The sequence below is a fragment of the Lipophrys pholis genome, assembly GCF_963383615.2.
Source record: "Lipophrys pholis genome assembly, chromosome: 19".
Classification (NCBI taxonomy): domain Eukaryota; kingdom Metazoa; phylum Chordata; class Actinopteri; order Blenniiformes; family Blenniidae; genus Lipophrys; species Lipophrys pholis.
In genome coordinates this window covers 12,839,957-12,857,719 of record NC_137647.1, presented here as the reverse complement: position 1 = coordinate 12,857,719, position 17,763 = coordinate 12,839,957, and the positions used below count along the sequence as shown (strand labels likewise).

At 43.0% G+C, this 17,763-nt stretch overlaps 1 protein-coding gene across 2 annotated transcripts; it reads right to left on the bottom strand.

Annotated features, from left to right (window-relative positions):
- Window positions 1-45: 45 nt before the first annotated feature.
- atp2a1 (ATPase sarcoplasmic/endoplasmic reticulum Ca2+ transporting 1) lies at window positions 46-16,714 on the bottom strand. 2 transcript variants are annotated; one of them, XM_080487633.1, is made up of 26 exons: window positions 16,581-16,714; window positions 16,343-16,479; window positions 15,434-15,451; window positions 14,918-15,000; window positions 12,215-12,319; window positions 10,293-10,431; window positions 9,139-9,219; window positions 8,970-9,055; window positions 8,499-8,654; window positions 8,249-8,390; window positions 6,698-6,864; window positions 6,458-6,546; window positions 6,258-6,360; window positions 6,015-6,146; window positions 5,747-5,872; window positions 5,435-5,653; window positions 5,169-5,280; window positions 4,854-5,077; window positions 4,494-4,714; window positions 4,175-4,377; window positions 3,637-3,722; window positions 3,389-3,522; window positions 2,842-2,959; window positions 1,776-1,893; window positions 1,287-1,331; window positions 46-260 (listed from the first exon to the last, which is right to left on the bottom strand). In XM_080487633.1, the coding sequence occupies exons 2-25, from the start codon at window positions 16,458-16,460 to the stop codon at window positions 1,327-1,329; spliced, it is 2,985 nt and encodes a 994-aa protein (XP_080343759.1). In that variant the 5' UTR covers window positions 16,461-16,479; window positions 16,581-16,714; the 3' UTR covers window positions 46-260; window positions 1,287-1,326. The 2 variants fall into 2 exon arrangements, with proteins under 2 accessions (XP_080343759.1, XP_080343758.1); XM_080487632.1 differs by lacking the exon at window positions 1,287-1,331.
- Window positions 16,715-17,763: the final 1,049 nt, after the last annotated feature.

Genomic DNA, 17,763 nt, shown 5'->3' with positions numbered 1-17,763 from the left:
GATTTAATAACTCTGAACTATATATTATTTTCAGTACATACACAGAAAAAAATATTATTTGCAGCTTCTTTTTTTTTTTGGTGTATTTTCAGATGGCTTATGTGTTTTCTTTTGTATTCGCGCCACTTGAGGCTTTGATCAAGTGACTTTCAGCACGCTCCCATTCGGGTGGAGCGCTCGGCCGCCTTCTCTCCATCACCCGTGTCTCGGTGCTCTCTGCGTTCAGACGCTCGCTGATGCACTTCAACCCTAAACCTTTCCTGGAAGGACAAAACAACCACGTGTCATGTGCTAATGAAAGTACCACAGGGGAGTTGGATGCTTTTATAGCCGACTGAAGTTGAACGTTATGCACGCGGGAGGGTGGGGTGGTACAGTAATTTGCATTTCTGCTTGAATTCAGTGGACCAAATTTGGTTTGAAGCTAAAAACCAGCAGCTTGTTGGTGTGAGTGAAAAAAAAAGCTAATCCCACCTGCCAGTCAGTCAACAGATGTGTAAGAAGCAACAGTTTCTGCTTTTCAAAAGGATTTGATAAAAAATTAATAAATAAAAATAACAGGAATCTCTGAGTTGCCTGGCAACAGCTCAAATCAGATACAGTCCTGTACATAACGCTCCAATAAAAGACGTTTAGTTATTGTTAACGTTTGGCACAGATTGTAGGACATGTCCACAAGTGTCCATTATAGATGCTGACGAGATTAAATTCTTTGACTAAAACGGACTTGTTTCTCTTCATTTGGAATGAAATACAACCCCCCCCCCCCCTTCTGAATTCTGAAAAACAATGCAAATTGGTGTACTTCCCAACAAGCTATTCCTTGAAATGATTTAATCTACTTTTAGATGATTATTACATTTACCGCCAGTGTCCCATACTGGGAGAGTGATAAATGCTTGAACATCTGACACAACAATGTTAGAAGTAATCACAATTTTTGCAAAGCAAATAAATAAAACCATTTAGATTTTAAAAGAGAAGATCTAAAATATTGCAATTTAATTATAATCAAAAATGCACATTAACAGCTTGATAATCCTGTTTAAAGTAGCGGCAGCATGCAAGCCAGTATTTGCTGTACTTTCACATAAAAGCTACACTTCTGCTTTATTGCATCTAAGTATGCAGTTACACAAAGCATGATGCTGCGGGCGATAAGTAACATTTCTTCTAGTTTATGAATGGATCACGTCTACATTCAGGATTGCCATAACTCCAGAGTTTTTCTTCCACACACGCATGATGCAGGGAGCCTCAACCTTTCGCTTGAATCAGGGGAATACCTTGGTCTGTTACAGGGGTATGGAGGGAGGTGAAACAGGTTTAGACTGGAGTGTCAGAGAGGGAACGACAGTGGGAAAGATGATCCAAGGAGAGGAAAGTTAGATCAAACTTATCAGAGGAAACAGATTAGAGAGGAACTGTCGGGGATAAAGAAGGCTGGAAATGAGGTCAAATACAATTAACTGGGACACAAATCAATATACGCCATTCAATTAATCGATCATTTTGAAACAAAAAAATCATGGTGAATGAAAAAAACCCCAAAGAAGGTTGAACTATTGAACGGAAATCAGTTGTGTTTTAAAAATGAATGATCCAAACGGGTCCTATTTACACCGCTCTTCTCTAAATTATTTCATGATTTATTTTACAATAATATATAATATACCCATAATATACTGTACGTATGTAATTTATATTTTAATAGTAATATACATGTTTGACTAAAGGACAAAACATGAGGTAAATAAGGGGCACTTTGAACTTACCCTCCAGATATGTGCGAGCCACAAACTTCAGCACCTCATCGATGAGGATGACTGGGAAGGAGAGCTTCAGCACCATCATCCACTGCTCCACGTTCAAGTGAGTGAGCTTGAAGATCATCTGCAGAGGGAACGAGAAACATGATTAGCTTTTACACTTTATTAGGTAAGTGACCACATTTAATGACATGGATAATTCTTCCTGTGGCTTGTATGTTTTTTCATTGTCCCAAAGCATCTCATAAGTCAAATGTAGGCTCCTTTATTACAATCAACATTGTAGGATATTAGGTCTCAACAGTGAACTGTTCCAGTAATACAGTGACATCTATAAGAGATTTCACTTTGATATGGTGAAATGTCTGTGACTTGGGTCCTTTTAAACTTTCCAACCAGTTTTTGTAGATGTAAATTAAATGTAAGCTTGTTCATTGAAACTTCCAAAGTGGAAAAAAACTCATAAAATATGCTTGAACAACACTTTAGGGTGGACTAAGATAGAATCTATAATCGCAATGACATCTTAAACTCAGCACTGAAAGAAAACTCATGACAAACCAAGTGGTCTTTTACAGATTCTCATCTTGGTACTGCCTTTATTTGGTTTTATTTCATTCTAACTGAATGTGAGTGAAATTCATGCTTAAACTGAATCCAGACCTGGCATGTAAAAATTAAATTTTTGATGCAGTCATATTAATATCCTGGATCATGTAGATCAGAGATGCTGGTCCAACACTGTGGTGAGTGGAATGAATATTTTTTTGTGACATTTAAAAAGCAGAGTAATCGTCTTGTTATTCCCAATGAAGTGAACGGTTTGTAGTTTTGAACTGTGGCCACCAGAGGTCAATGAACATCAGATCAAATTCATTGCACACACAGTATTTATCTTTTAGGTCTGCTGTGGAGGACTTCGGCTGTGTTAGTTCTTTGAGCGATAATCCAGTGTGAGCAGTGAGAATGTGGAGGCTGGAGACGCAGCATGTGTGCAGGAGGACATGAAGTGTGTGTGGAGGAGGAGAAGCAGAGGGAGATGGATGCTGCGGTGCAGGTGGACCAGACTCACGGGCAGGGGGTCGACGTAGATGATCATGAAGTGAAGGGACATGGAGAGGCTCATGGCGCCCACCAGCCAGCCGTTGCTCCAGGGAGGCATGCGTACCAGGGACTGGTTCTCAGACAAACTGGGAGGGCAAGGGTGGGGTGGGATGGGGAAGGCCAAGGGGTACGTTAATGGAGATATACGAAATGTGCAAGGGCATATGAAAGAGTTTCTCTCTGGTGGTGGATGCATGGAAATAAATATTCACCAAAAAAAAAAAAAAAAAAGGGAAGAAGAATCAATGAATCAAAAATCTGCTCCTGCTTGTTGTATGCACTGGCTAAACCGTAAATATATTTACTAAATGTTTTGCTTTGTTTAAACATTGTAACCATTGCTTCTAAAACCACAATCGTATCAAGGATAATGCAAAGTAATCATATCTTAAATCAGGAATGATCTAAATATAGAACAGCAGCTGGTGACATAATTATGGTTTATACACTGGGAGGATATTTGTTCTGAGCTGGAGGTTCCCACAATGCCCTTTGGGTTCACAGTGTGGTCTGACCTGTTCAGAGCGTTGCACATTTCGATGGTGACCAGCACAGACAGAGCCATGGTCATTGGTGGGGAGGACTCGAACACCTCGCAGCGGATGTCACTGAAGTCCTCGTTCTCCTCGTGGCACTGCATGAAGTGAGACTGAAGGGGAAGACAGAAGTGTCACTCCTTTGAATTTCTGCAGTGTCTGAGCAGGTAAAATGTGAGGTGAATATTCTTTAAGTGTTTGAACATTTTGGTATATTTATTACTAACCAGCTGGTGGAAGCTGACCATCGGACCATCGTCACTGTACACGAACCACCAGGCAGCAGCTGCCACTGTTGCAGCACCGACATACCCTGGAGGAGGCGACGTTTTATTAAAAGAAAATCGTCTCCATTCTTCTTCCAAAGAAACTCGCACACTGCATATTCAAGGAAACTGACAAAAGTCTAAATATAAAAGCTTGAGAATAACGACTGGATGTCACAGAGTGTGATTATGATGTTTCAGGTCAGTGTGAGCGATAAATCCTAGGAGAGGATGTGTTTCTATGGCAACAGGGTAATTATGATGAAAATTACTGGTACTTATGTGACGAACACTTCAAGTCTTATGTCTGTGTTTGCTTCGAGATCAGTGGTTCCCAACCTGAGGTCTGAGCTCGACTAGGAGTCTCCAGAGATCACAAGAGGGACCTGGGGCTTTGCCCCCAAAGTGCAACCACTCAGTGGATGCAGTTTGCTATTGCTGATGAAGGTAATGCATCTCATATATAAGGATTACGGTCCTAAAAACAGCATTAACCTACCACCAATGGTCAGATATCTGAAGAAGAGCCAGCCAGAGATGAGGGGCTCTTTGGGGGAGCGGGGGGCTTTGCCCATGATGTCCAGGTCAGGGGGGTTGAAGCCCAGCGCTGTGGCAGGCAGACCATCAGTCACAAGGTTGACCCACAGAAGCTGGACAGGGATCAGAGCCTCGGGAAGACCCAGAGCTGCAGTCAAGAAGATGCTGAAGATGCGAGAGGAGGAGACACGTAATAGTTTGTTAACTGGGAATCATTTGTTATCTTGTCAAAGCACAAGTTCTCTTAGAATATGTAAAAAAGGGTCATGTGATGGCCTCACCAGACAACCTCGCCCACGTTGGAGGAGATGAGGTAGCGGATGAACTGCTTCATGTTGTTGTAAATGGCTCTGCCCTCTTCAACTGCAGACACGATGGAGGAGAAGTTGTCGTCAGCCAGGACCATCTCAGAGGCAGACTTGGCAACGGCAGTGCCAGAGCCCATGGCGATGCCAATCTCCGCCTTTTTCAAGGCAGGTGCATCGTTCACTCCGTCACCAGTCTGGAAGCAAGATAGAAGGACAGTGGATAAGTACAATGCATTCATCCAAGAGAAGTCCTCATATGTTCTTGTTAATCTTCCAAGTCAAATGATTCATGTTCTTTTCAAACAAAATAAGATATATTTCTGTGCGCCTCACCATGGCTGTAATCTCATCGAAGCCTTGCAGGAACTCAACAATCTTTGACTTGTGGCTTGGCTCCACTCTGGCGAAGCAGCAGGCCTTTCTGACCGCGTTCTTCTGATCATAGGGAGAGAGGTCATCGAACTCACGACCAGTGAAAGCTTTTCCATTGACATCCTCATCCTCAGAGAAGATGCCAATACGACGGCAGATGGCCACAGCTGTGCCTTTGTTGTCACCTTTAGGTGGGAAAAGAGGAACATTTTTGTCTTTGCTTAAGAATTCTTTAATTTTTCACCACAATCAGAGTAATTTGAGTCTGAGCCTGACCTGTGATCATAATGACACGGATGCCAGCAGCCCTGCACAGCTCGATGGAGCCCATGACTTCCTTACGGGGAGGGTCCAGCATACCAACACAGCCCACGAAGGTCAAGTCAGTCTGCAGGCGAGAGAGTGAAACATTTATGGTCCCTTTCAGAAACTCTGAAGTTAGAAAATGAACATTTTCTTATTTTAGAACAGCCAGATCAACAAGTATGTCGTAATGAAACCCTTAACCTTTACAATCGTTTCTTGTGTTCTCATTTACCCACCTCATAGTCTGCAAACTTAGTGGAGTCTTCCAGGTTCATCTCCTCTTTCCTCATAGGAGAGTCACAGGTGGCCAGAGCCAAACAACGGAGGGTGTCTCGCCCGGTGCCCCACTCCTTGATGACTGACAAGATGTGGTCTTTGACTGGGCCAGTGAGGGGAACACGGGTGGTGCCCACACGGACGTAAGTGCAGCGGTCAATCACACCCTCTGGAGCTCCCTAACAACACAGTGAAGACAATTATTGATTGTTGAATGTTTGTTTTCTTTCTTATTTGTCTCTTTGTCCCTCTTTGTCCCTTGCGAGACTCACTTTGACAAACATCTTGTTTCCGACGGGAGCTTTAGCGGACTTGGCGGGAGAGCAGTAGACTGACATGGACTTTCTGTCTCTGGAGAACTCAAGTGTGAAGTCCTTCTTCATCAGCTGTTTAATAACCTGTCAGGAAGTGAAGGGGAAGAAGGTAACTCAGGGGAAGAGTTTCAAAAATACCAAATTGATTTTAGGGAATGACCAGAAATAAATGAGCCTATTGTTGAATAACTTCTCACACATGACATGAGATTTGTGATGGACTTACAGAACAGCAGGCGTTTGCCCTTTCCACCTTGGACAAACCACGCACTTCAGTGTTGAATACATTCATCTTCTCCACCAAACAGGACAGGGCGGTCTCCGTGGCCTCACCCACTTTCTCGTAAATACCCTTTGACTGAGTCAGGGAGAGAAACAATGATTTGAAAAGTGTCTTCTCATGTCTTCATGCTTCATTTCAAATAGACATAAATATCACGAAAACAAACATGTTAAATCTCATGCTGACCTCATTGTAGTCCAGTGAAGAGTCGTTGCACAGAGCGCAGATGGTCGCTATCTCAACCAGTCCGTCATACTGGCCGCATTTCATAAGGGACCCATTCCTAGTACTGGAAGCAAAAGTTTGGCAAATATATTTCGAGTTGGTCAGTCTTGATTGTTCTGAACTTGTTTATTGTGGTGATGGTGTGAGTGGTCGTCACTTACACTTCTCCCTCGGGGGTGTACTTTGAGCCTGAAATCTCAAACTGACCAAGGGAAACACTGTCGCCATCAACTTTATCGAGGATGAACATCTGTGTGGAAACACAGCCAAGAAAACACAGTGAATGGGCTGGTAACCTCCCCAGGGTGCTTTCACCTACAGTCAGCTGGGCTCGGCTCCAGTGACCCTAAATTGGATGAGGTGGTATAAAAGAAAGATGGATGGATGATGTATGAACCCACCTTGGTTACACACATCTGGTTGGTGGTGAGGGTGCCGGTTTTGTCAGAGCAGATTACTGACGTGCAGCCCAGGGTCTCCACGGAAGGCAGGCTCCTGACGATGGCGTTTTTCTTGGCCATACGACGCGTTCCCAGTGCCAAGCAAGTGGTGATGACAGCGGGCAGACCTGCGAAGCAGAGAACAGACGGAGAGATGAATCAGAGAGTTCCCGAATTACATACATTACATAGTGGAGTCAGTTTGAAAAAGGAAGGACAGGATGAAAATTGGACCAGTCGTGAGGTACGACTAAAGCCGAAGAACCGAGTGACAAGAACACATGATCTGTTCAATACCACCTGGGTTTTAGAAGCACCTGCCACATGACAATAGCGGTGGCCCCACAGTCCCTGACATAACAGCTGGAGCGCACACAAACTACTGTGTCCCCCAAAACAATTCCTGTGGGAGGGGCTGCTGAACTCCGTTCAGAAGGGAGAGCAGAGCGGCAGTCAGATTCTTGGCAAAAAACAACCGTGACAAAGGTGTGAAGAAGATCTGGAGATTGTCCAGTTTGCTGACATTATCAGGGCATCTGTGTTTGCAGATGATCATGCCCTTTTGGCATCATGAAGCTGGAGTTTCTGCAGTGTTGGACCTGGCTTTGTTGTGATGGTCAGTCATGTGAACTCTTGATCAAAATCACCAAATTAATCACCTTGGAGATGTTTCTTAATGAGTATTTGCATTTAGCTACACAAATAAGGCAGCAGGTGTATTTATCGATTTATAGCTGTCGTGTTTTCTCAGATTTATTTTCTTTCTTCCCAATTTATCAGTGGGAAAATCACATTGATTTAAAAAAAAAAAATTAAATATACCATTAGAAATACATCTTGTATCAATCAGGAAGTAATGAACCTGTAAAAAAACTAATTCTGCACAAATTGTCCCTGCGTGGAGTCACTCATAAGACAATACCAAGTACTGACTGCCCATGAAACAAAGATCACAGTGCTTTGTTTGTGTTATTAAAAGGTCTCAAGATCCTATATTTAACTTGATAAACTGTGAACGCGGACGAGTTGAAGATTTTTCGAGTCCCGTTCACAGCTTAGCAGGAGGGTACATCTGAGCCGTCTCCTGGACTCGAATGTAATGACGAGCTCTGTGTGGCTCTTAGTCTATTGACTAAACATCTGACTCTTGTCTATTCTTGGCGATGGGTCATGACCAAGAGAATATAAGTCTCTGTGAGTGACAAACAGCTGCTTGCACAAGTTGAGAGGATTGTGTTAAGGTGCTTCAGGCAGGCACCTGCTAAAGATGCTTTAAAAAAAAAAAAAGGTTTCTATACCTACATAGTGAATTGGCAGCTCTCAGGTCACACTGAAAGTACATCTAACTATCAATTGTCATTAAGAAGAAACCTTTTCTTATCAGATTTACTTGATTTTAGTTAGTTTGGGAATTTAGGCAACAAGAATAGTAAAACTGATGGATAGACTTTAAGCAGCATCATTGATAATCTCCCTGTGAAACCAAACTGGATCTTTATCCTTGCATTGTACCTTCAGGGATGGCAGCCACAGCCAAGGCCACAGCAATCTTGAAATAGTAGATGGCACCACGGAACCAGGAGCCTCCGTGCACTGGATCATTGAAGTGTCCAATGTTGATGATCCACACGGCCACACAGATAAGAGAGATGACCTGGGAGATAAGAAGCCCAACGTGTGACATATCAGCTCAAAGTCAAATTCTGTATAATGTCAAACAAACAAACAAACAAAAAAGGTCGGGCCACAAACCCTTGCTCACCTTGGAGAGCTGCTCTCCGAACTCGTCCAGTTTCTGCTGCAGAGGGGTCTTCTCCTGCTCAGTGGCGGCCATCTGGTCACGGATCTTACCAATCTCAGTGGAGACGCCAGTTGCAACAGCAATACCAGTGGCTTTACCAGAAGCAATGTTTGTGCCCTGAGCAAGGATTGAATTTTAGCAACTTATTAGACAAAAAAATCCCTAACATTAACACTCTTTTTTTTTTAATTTATTTATTTATTTTTTAATTTCTCATAGCATAAAATTAACCAGTGAACATTAACCATGATTCAACCCAGGGAACCCCCCAGTGAGATTCTGGTAATTCAGTGTCATCCACCATTATTTTTTACCTTATATAAAAATACACAGACTTTGCATATTCTCTCCGTGCACGTGTGGATCGGGCTGCTAAAAGTTCAATGTCGCTTTAAATGTCCAATAATGTCAGAAATCAGCAGAAAGACTCACAGAGAAGAGCATGTTCTTCTTGTCCTGGTTGACGGCTCGGGGGTCTGGGACAGCGTCAGTGTGCTTGATCACACTCACAGACTCACCTGCACACAGATGTTGGGTGGTCAGACCAGTAAAAATAATCAACACAAGCAAAACAATGTCTGTAGGTTGATGAAGCATGTACCAGTCAGGATGGACTGATCCACACGCAGGGTTGTAGATTTGATGGAGATGAGTCTGATGTCGGCTGGCACTTTGTCACCGACTGGCGTCAACAGAAAAACATGGAGATATTTCATCAGTTCATCAGTTAATATGGAAATGATTCGTTTGTTTGGTGGCATTCGTGAACAAAAAAGCTTTTTTGACAATCTGACTGCAGCATGGCAGCAGGATGGAGGAGGAAGGAGGGCGAGGCGGGGGCTGATTGCCTGGTTTTAGCACTCTGGATGGACACTGTTGTTGTTGAAAACTGATACCACAGTGAGAGTCAGAGGGAGAGGGAGACCTTGGGGACATCATGAAGTGAAATGAACAGGTGTACGGCGAACAGAGAGACATGGGGAGACAGAGGAGTGAGACAATCTTAAATGAATTTATATCTGGCCTTTTTTTTTTTTTTTATATTTAGGTTTGCCTCAACCTTATACCCCACTTCAAAATGGACCAAGTTCATTTGGAAGGACATCAGTACTCACGTGCATACGTACATGTGCAGATTTAGAAGCTGTAGGATGATGAAATGTTTCAGGTTTTCTATATTTAAATTAGTGTTAAAAATATATTTATATATCAGGGTGAAACAGGAAACTACAACTACTTGACTTTTGTTGTTGATGTCTTTTAGTGCAGTGGTTCATAACGTGGGGTCTGCAACAGAAGCTACATGCATCTGTCATCTCTTAAAAATGTCAGCTCACTTTAAAAAGAAAGATTCAAAATGTAGAATTCTTTGTAAAAACATAGATTGGTTTGCAGTTGTAAAAAGTAGAAAGTAAAGAAGAACCTCCAAATTGTGGTCAAATCTAATTTGATTTATTTATTGGAATTAGATCAAAACTTAATTTACTTTACAAACTTTAAAAGATGGAAAAAAAATAAATCTTTGGTGTATAAACTAATTTTATCTGTAACATTTTTATAGTGGACTTTTAAAAAGCAATTACTTAAAATTGGGTGGTGGTATTGTAAAGCTCCATGACACTCTTTTCAATGGTATAAAGTTAATCCTTTTCTTTCAGTATTGTATTTGAAAGGATTTTTTTTTTTGTGTGGATATGTTGGTTCCATTTGTTGTGTTTTTCCTTGATCTTTCACTCGCGGCCGGGCGACTCTCACCAGAAACCTCCACAACATCTCCGGGGACGATCTCTCTGGCCTTGATCCTCTGGACGCTCTTCCTGTCTGAGCGGTAAACCTTTCCCATCTCAGGCTCGTACTCCTTCAAGGCTTCAATGGCACTTTCTGCATTGCGCTCCTGTCAGTACGACGCACACAGAAGAAAACTTCACAATCATTTATTCATTTTAGACAAAGATCTAACATGCAAACCGCCGCACATTGAGTCTTTTTGAATACGTCTCAAGACAAAAAAATAAAGTGTCAGGTCAGTTTTTACTTTTGATAATGTCACAATTTTCTACTGATTATCCCAAATGAACAATGAGGAATTAAAACAATCGCAGAAGACATGGAAGAAAAAATTACATGACACAGTAGACTACAGTAAAACTGCCTGTGTTTTTAGAATTTATGTAAATACTGTCAATAATCTCCTTTCAGCTTCTCTTATAAAGACATGAACATTGATATTTTACCCTGTTTGCTTTGGAAAAGCACCTCATTCATGATGTAATATGAAAAAAAATTGCATAATTGATCACAATACCCATAAAACAAGTGATCTTACACACAGTGGGGCTTGTTCAGTTGCCTCAGATTTGTTGTAGAACTGAATGAGATCATTTTAGACTCTCACATTAATCCAGTGAGAAATTCTTCCTAATTGCAAACATCTTTAAGCTATAAACCATAAAATATCTGTTATATCGTTAAACTTGAAACTTTTACATGGATTTCATCAAAAATCAATGTCACATAATGGAGCTAATCAGTTACTTTTGTGAGTATTGGATGCTCCTCAACTTCAATAGGTTCATCAAAAATAAAACTGGCTATGGTCTGAAATATGCACTATTGTCTACCATGTGAACATCTTCTCATGATTCTATGCATGACTATTAACTAATCAGTTGTCTTTGACACGTCCAATCTAGGAATCACAGTAACAATAACTGTTAATTGTAGTATAGGGGGATTTTGCTCTCTTATTCATTTAAAAAAATTTAAATAATAAAACTTTAGTTGTCATGAGGCTCCACTGCAGTTTGCACACGCGGGCGCAGCCTCAAACTGAGCAGCAAGTTGATGTAGAAGACAAACAGACTGATGTTGGCTCTGTGGTTTCTTCCAAGGTTGCCCCCGACCGCCTCAAAGTGTAAAGCCCAACCTATGCCAGCTGCCCTCCCTCTCGCCATTCTCCTCCATACCCCCCATGTGTGAATCCTTGTGCATAGTTTCCAAATGACTGCCACAGGGTTGATACAAACCCTCTAACCACTCACACACACACACACACACACACACACACACACACACACACACACACACACACACACACACACACACACACACACACACACACACACACACACACACACACACACACACACACACACACACACACCAGACCTGTGGTAACGTGATCGTCCGTCTGTATTTTTACTGTGGATTGCACAGTGCGGATTGCAACGACGCAGACTGCAGTTAAAACCTTCAAGGCAGGGAGGGTCACCCTCCCCCTCCTCTCCCCCCGTGGGCTTAACCTCTCCCCTTTTCACCTCCGGCTGACGTCACGCTTCTTGTTCTGGCTTCCCTTGAACTTTGAGGTGTCCTCCCCACCTCTGGACGGAGCGTGTGCTCTCTGTAAGGGACGTGAGACCTGGACAGGCCTCTGATGTGTGTTGTGATTTGTTGTGTGTGACTGTCACTAAGTATGAGAGGCTATTTAAGTGTGTGTGTGTGTGTGTGTGTGTGTGTGTGTGTGTGTGTGTGTGTGTGTGTGTGTGTGTGTGTGTGTGTGTGTGTGTGTGTGTGTGTGTGTAAAAGACAGCGTTCGGGGGTAGGAATGTGTCCTTGTGATTGAAATGGTTACAGCGTGTCTGTCTGCGTGTGTGAGAGTTTGTGCAAAACTGACTGACCTGCCACACGCCCACGACAGCGTTTGCGATGAGGATGAGGAGGATGACAAAGGGCTCGACGAAGGCAGTGACAGTTTCCTCTCCTTCCTCAAACAAAGCCAGCACCTGACACAGACAGAGAGAGGCAGAATTTAGAAGAAAGTTTCTTGATGTTCCATTAGATTAGAAACGGAACCTTTAAAACTTTAAGTGTCAGATTTGCATTCAGCAGCCAGTTTATATGTTTATTGAAAAAAAATATATATATATATAAAGAAATGGTTAAAAGAGAGTTGCAACTAACAGATACAAACATGCCAAGTATTTAATGCATCCTATAAAAGGTAGTGTGTTAATCCCATAGTCATTTAAAAAGCAAAACCTTTTTTTTTTTTAACAATAAAATGTATTCTTGTCAATTGCAGATTCAGCTCAATCACTGAATCAGACACAAATCTTCTGCAAATGTGAATATGCGGATTTTCTTTCTTTGAAGAAATCTGACGTGAAATATCACAAAGAATTTTCAGCAGTTTTCACCAGGGTGATCAGGATTGCAGTTTTTTAATAGATTACATTTTTTTTTGTAATTTAAGACTAAACTGGGTAAAGCTGTGCCACTGTCCTCCTTGCAACAAATGTCTTTAGGTTTGTTGTGCACCTGTTGCTCCGGGCGACGGTATTATCTTTTACTGCTGACTGGCCTAAAGCATATCCAAAGATTTGTCACAGCTCAGAGATATTTACGACAATTACAGACAGGCTCTGGATCCAGTGTCATTGTACGTTGTCACTCTTGTGTCTTATGGGATGGTGCGGGCAAAGTCTTTTCTCCACCTGTGCCTCTTTACGAAACCTATAGCCTCACACGTGTGCGCCCCTGTGAGCGGGAGTCCCATGTTACTAACACAGGTCTGTTTCGGAAAGGCTCCATGTTGACATTGACACAGATTAGTTGCAGGCCAGCGAAGCACAGACGGATCCAGAGAGCCCTCCCACCATCCACCCACAGGTTCCCACTCTGCATCGTGATCCTGCGTGGTTTCCATCCGAGCGCTCTTCGTCTCGCGTCTTCTCTCGCTCTTTTTTTGTAAAAATAGGACTGACTGCCTGCCCTCTCCAGTCTGTCTTCACCCCGCTTCTTTTCAAAGACACAATCGATCTCCAGAATGAGCGTCAGAGGCTGTCAGCACGTTTCAGTGGTCGGACATTCCTGTGTGTATGAATAGGACGACCGTGTGTTTGCAGTATTTACTGTTCTCCCTTTTAGAAACCATATACGACTCTGAATCTATTGCTCTCGTTTGTCATTGTAACAAACAATGCCATTGTGCAACCCAATCCCCACCCCTCTGCCCGTCCTCCTCCCGTCCCTCACTCTCTCCTGCTGCTGCAAGCCATCCCTCGTTCCTTCCATCCCTGACCTTTGTCCAAGGATACAGTTTCTCGTCCTGGCTTGAGACTTTCTTAAAATAAGGCTCCAGCCATGCACGCACACACACACACACACACACACACACACACACACACACACACACACACACACACACACACACACACACACACACACACACACACACACACACACACACACACACACACACACACACACACACACACACACACACACACACACACACACACACACACACACACACACACAGCCACCGGGCCTTCTAGGGCCATAATGACAGCTGTGCAGCGAGGCCAGAGGACAGAGATTGAGGATTAAGACAATGTGAGCGACCGACTCTCCTCCACAAAACTGTTTTGGAGAGAGAGCAACAGCCAGAGGAGGAGTGACAGCGAGAGGGATTCCTTGTGTAAATGAGAGCGGGTCCAAATGTAATCTGATAACTTGCTGATGTACGCGCTGTGTTTGTCGGCATCAGTGTGTGTGTGTGTGTGTGTGTGCGTGTGTAAATGTAATCACAAAGAAAACAGGCGAGGGGTCAGAGAAGGTGCGGCAGGCTGCTTATTGCCGAGGACTGAGGCTCGTTTGAGCGTTTTCTTCATTGTTACTGAATGTCCTCTTTGGTCATTGCAAATCTTGCGATTCTGTTTGTACTTTCATTTGAAATACGAAAAAATCTATTTTAGAAACAAGTGGATTGCCATTGTGATCCAAATATCACCTTCAAGTGACCTAGATTTAACCATCGTACGCTGATGAGCTTTTCACTGCTTGAATACACAAGGCAACAAGATGCAAACATTTTAGCTTTGCGATTTGAGAAAATATATGATAACCTGAAAGAAACCCCAAGGTTATGACTTGTTCATGCCAGTTCCTTATTCTTTTGAGGATTTGTAAAGTGTATGATCATTACTCATAAAAAGATGTTTCATATTCTGACAAAAGATGTTTGATGTTTGTCCTAAAATGATAAAAGAAGTATTCAGTGATTACAAATAGTTACTTGCTGAACGTCTGTTTAAACAAGTTTCCAATTTATTATTCTGACCTTTTTTTTTTCCTTGAATGCCATGTTGTTATTATTTTTTGTGCAAGCCAACTCAGTGTAATTTTAAAGGAAAGTCGTTATACAATTTCACAATTTTATTTCTGTCAATTCTGTATTTTTCTCCGCTGAGACTGGAGCAAATGTGTAAACACAAGGTATTGAGGTTCTAAAATAGCTGTGACATGTTTTGCCAAATTGCTTCCAATGTTACATATGTAGCCACATTCATTCATATTAAGCAAAATATGAAGAAACTCACGAAAGAGATGCAGGCGGCCAGCAGGAGGATTCTGACCAACAGGTCCTCAAACTGCTCCGCCACCAACTCCCAGATGGTCTTACCTGGGGATCGGAAAATAGAGTAAATCGAAACAGCATGTAGTGTCCAGTTAACCTGCGTAATGACAGGATCTGTGTTTATACAAAGTCAACATCAACCTGCAGAGTTTACAGAGTGAGGCCACAAACTATGAACGCTCATCGTTGACCTGCAGTGTTATGCATGAGCAAATGCCACTTTGGGTTTTAAAACACAAAAACAACACAAAGTCACTCATTTCTATTTCAGTATTAACTGTTACAGTCATTGTTTTTCTCCCAGCCTTTGGCACACAGGAGAAATACGCAGGAAGCCAAATAGCAGGTGTTAAACGAAGCCACTATGTGACTTGTCATCACAGGAAGTGGCGAGGAACAGGTGTGCATGTCATGAAACGATGCCGGCTGATTGACAGTCGATCGCACAAAATATTCAAAAAGCTTAAATTTGACTTACCCTCCTCTGCTGGCAGCTCTGTTGGTAAAGAGATAAAACTGGTGTTAATAAATTGCACCAGAAATTCCCTTTATTTGCTCAGTGACCACGTAGTTACCAAGTATCCACAAACCAAAACGTAATTAAATTAAACATTACATCGTCCAAAGCTACAATTTCTGAGACACTGCAGAAAATTCGACAAAAAGTATCGACGTTATGAAACACTTTTACTTCTTGGTTATTTGTGCACATGATTTCTAGGAAATACTCATCGAGGTCATCACTCCAAGCACAGCTGTGACTATTGGCTTTGATCGAGGGTCTTAATATTAACATGCTTCAGGTCTGGAGTAATGGCTCATTGAGATTCTCAACATTTGACTTGTTCATATGTCATATTATGAAAGTTTCATTTTCATGCTTCACTCTGCGGATGGTTTCACCATGGCCGTTGTAGCGGCGCACTGGGCTGACCTTGGGACAAGGGTGAACCCTCTCGTCTAAATTCACCCGGTTTCAGTACACAGATGAATTATCCTCAATCTGAAAGCTGAAATCAGGAGCTACTGTCAGAAACTTGATACACCGACGCACCTGCTCAGCAAACATAACTCCCCCTTTGTGTCAGTCAGATAGTTTCCCTTAATTAGACCATCATCGGAGTCACACACGCTGCTGATTCGTCTGTCAGTGTCGTACTAAACCCTGGACTCCCACAGCATCGCCTCTTCCCTCGCTTTCTACCTCCTTCACTGTTTGTTTCTGTTTTCCTCCTCCTTCTCCGAGCTCAGTCCAGTGTGTTTCTCCTCCCGGGCCTTGCCCATCCTGCCCCTCATCAGCCACTTCTTTCATCACTACTCTTTCCTTCCACCCCCTCCAGAGCTTCATCCAGCTGTTCCTTCAAGTCCCCTCCTCTGTCTCTCTCACCGTTGAAGCCGTACTTGTCCAGGTTCTTCTTGACCTGCTCAGGCGACAGGCCGATGTCTTCAGTGACGCCGAAGTAGGACAGAACATCCGGAGACTCTTTGATGTGTGCGTTCTCCATCCTCACTGTAGCAGAGAGGCTTCAAGGACAAAGGGGATAGAGGAAAAAAACACTCACGTTATTATGAGCGGGCCCAGCCGGCCTGACACTGAAACTCAAACCAAGGCTGCATTCACCCACCACTTTCTTGAAGTGTGGGATTGGGATTAAAATCTAGCAACCCCCCGGCGTTCACGCTTGCTCTCTCTCGGCCCCCCTCTCTTGCTCTCTGGGCTGTTGCTCTCCTCTCGGAGCCCTGGACTGACAGAAAGTGCAACCCGGCAAACTGTCCTGAAAAGTTTTATACAGATGAAAAAGTGGCCTCATTGGTGCTTGCTTACCATGCACTCCCCCCTCATTGGAGGAGAACATCACAAATAGGTGGGCAGGGATGGCCCCGGGGTAAAGAATAGGCAGAGAGGGAGGTGAGGAGGGGGGTGGGTGGGGGGTTGGGGGGGTGGGAGAGGGCAACAACTGCAGAGGGGTCCGCTGCCCGGCAAGCTGGAAATAAGATGTGCATAAGAGAGCATGAATGGTGAGGGCAAAGAGGACAGGAAACACTGAGGCTTTCTGTCCTGGGGGGCCGGGGACACAGGTGGCCACATGAGTATGAGGTTTACATTTACATTAGTGTTTTTCTTATACAGCCCAATGCCTACCTGGCATCTCGTTATCACATCCCACCATGTCCCACACACACACAACAGAGCAACAGATGTGAAGATGTAGAGGTATTTTATAGATGAAACTGTAATGCTGGACAAGGTGTAAACAATCCCTGCTCGTAACTGGACTGAAAAAAAAAAAAAAAAAAAAAAAAAGAGTCTTTGTGCCCATGTGGGGGCAGTAGAAACAACCTGTGAACATACACTGCGATGACGTCACCGCTCAGGTTGGTATGGTGATTTGGGTGTTTGGACACAGATTTCAATTTCAATTCAAGCAGAGGCGACAGTGGAAAGGAAAAAATTCCTGTGTTAACAGGAAGAAACCTACAGAACCAGGCCGAGAGGTGGAGAATTTCTGCTGTTCCAGTTAGGGTGAGGCGATAGGAGAGAAAAGCACAAGACAAAACTAAGCAACTGACAGATTTTCATATATCCACAAATATGATACTGATGTTTATTTGATTTTATCTTCATGTTTGATCACTAATAACTCATGGTGGGAAATCAACCTATTTAAATTGGAGTGCATTACACTGGTTTGCAGTGTCACCTCACAGCAATGAGACTTGAGTTGAATTATGGGCCGGGGGCCTTTCTGTATTAAAGTTCTTCTCATACCTTTTTTTCCCCTGTATATGTGTATGATTGAGTTATTT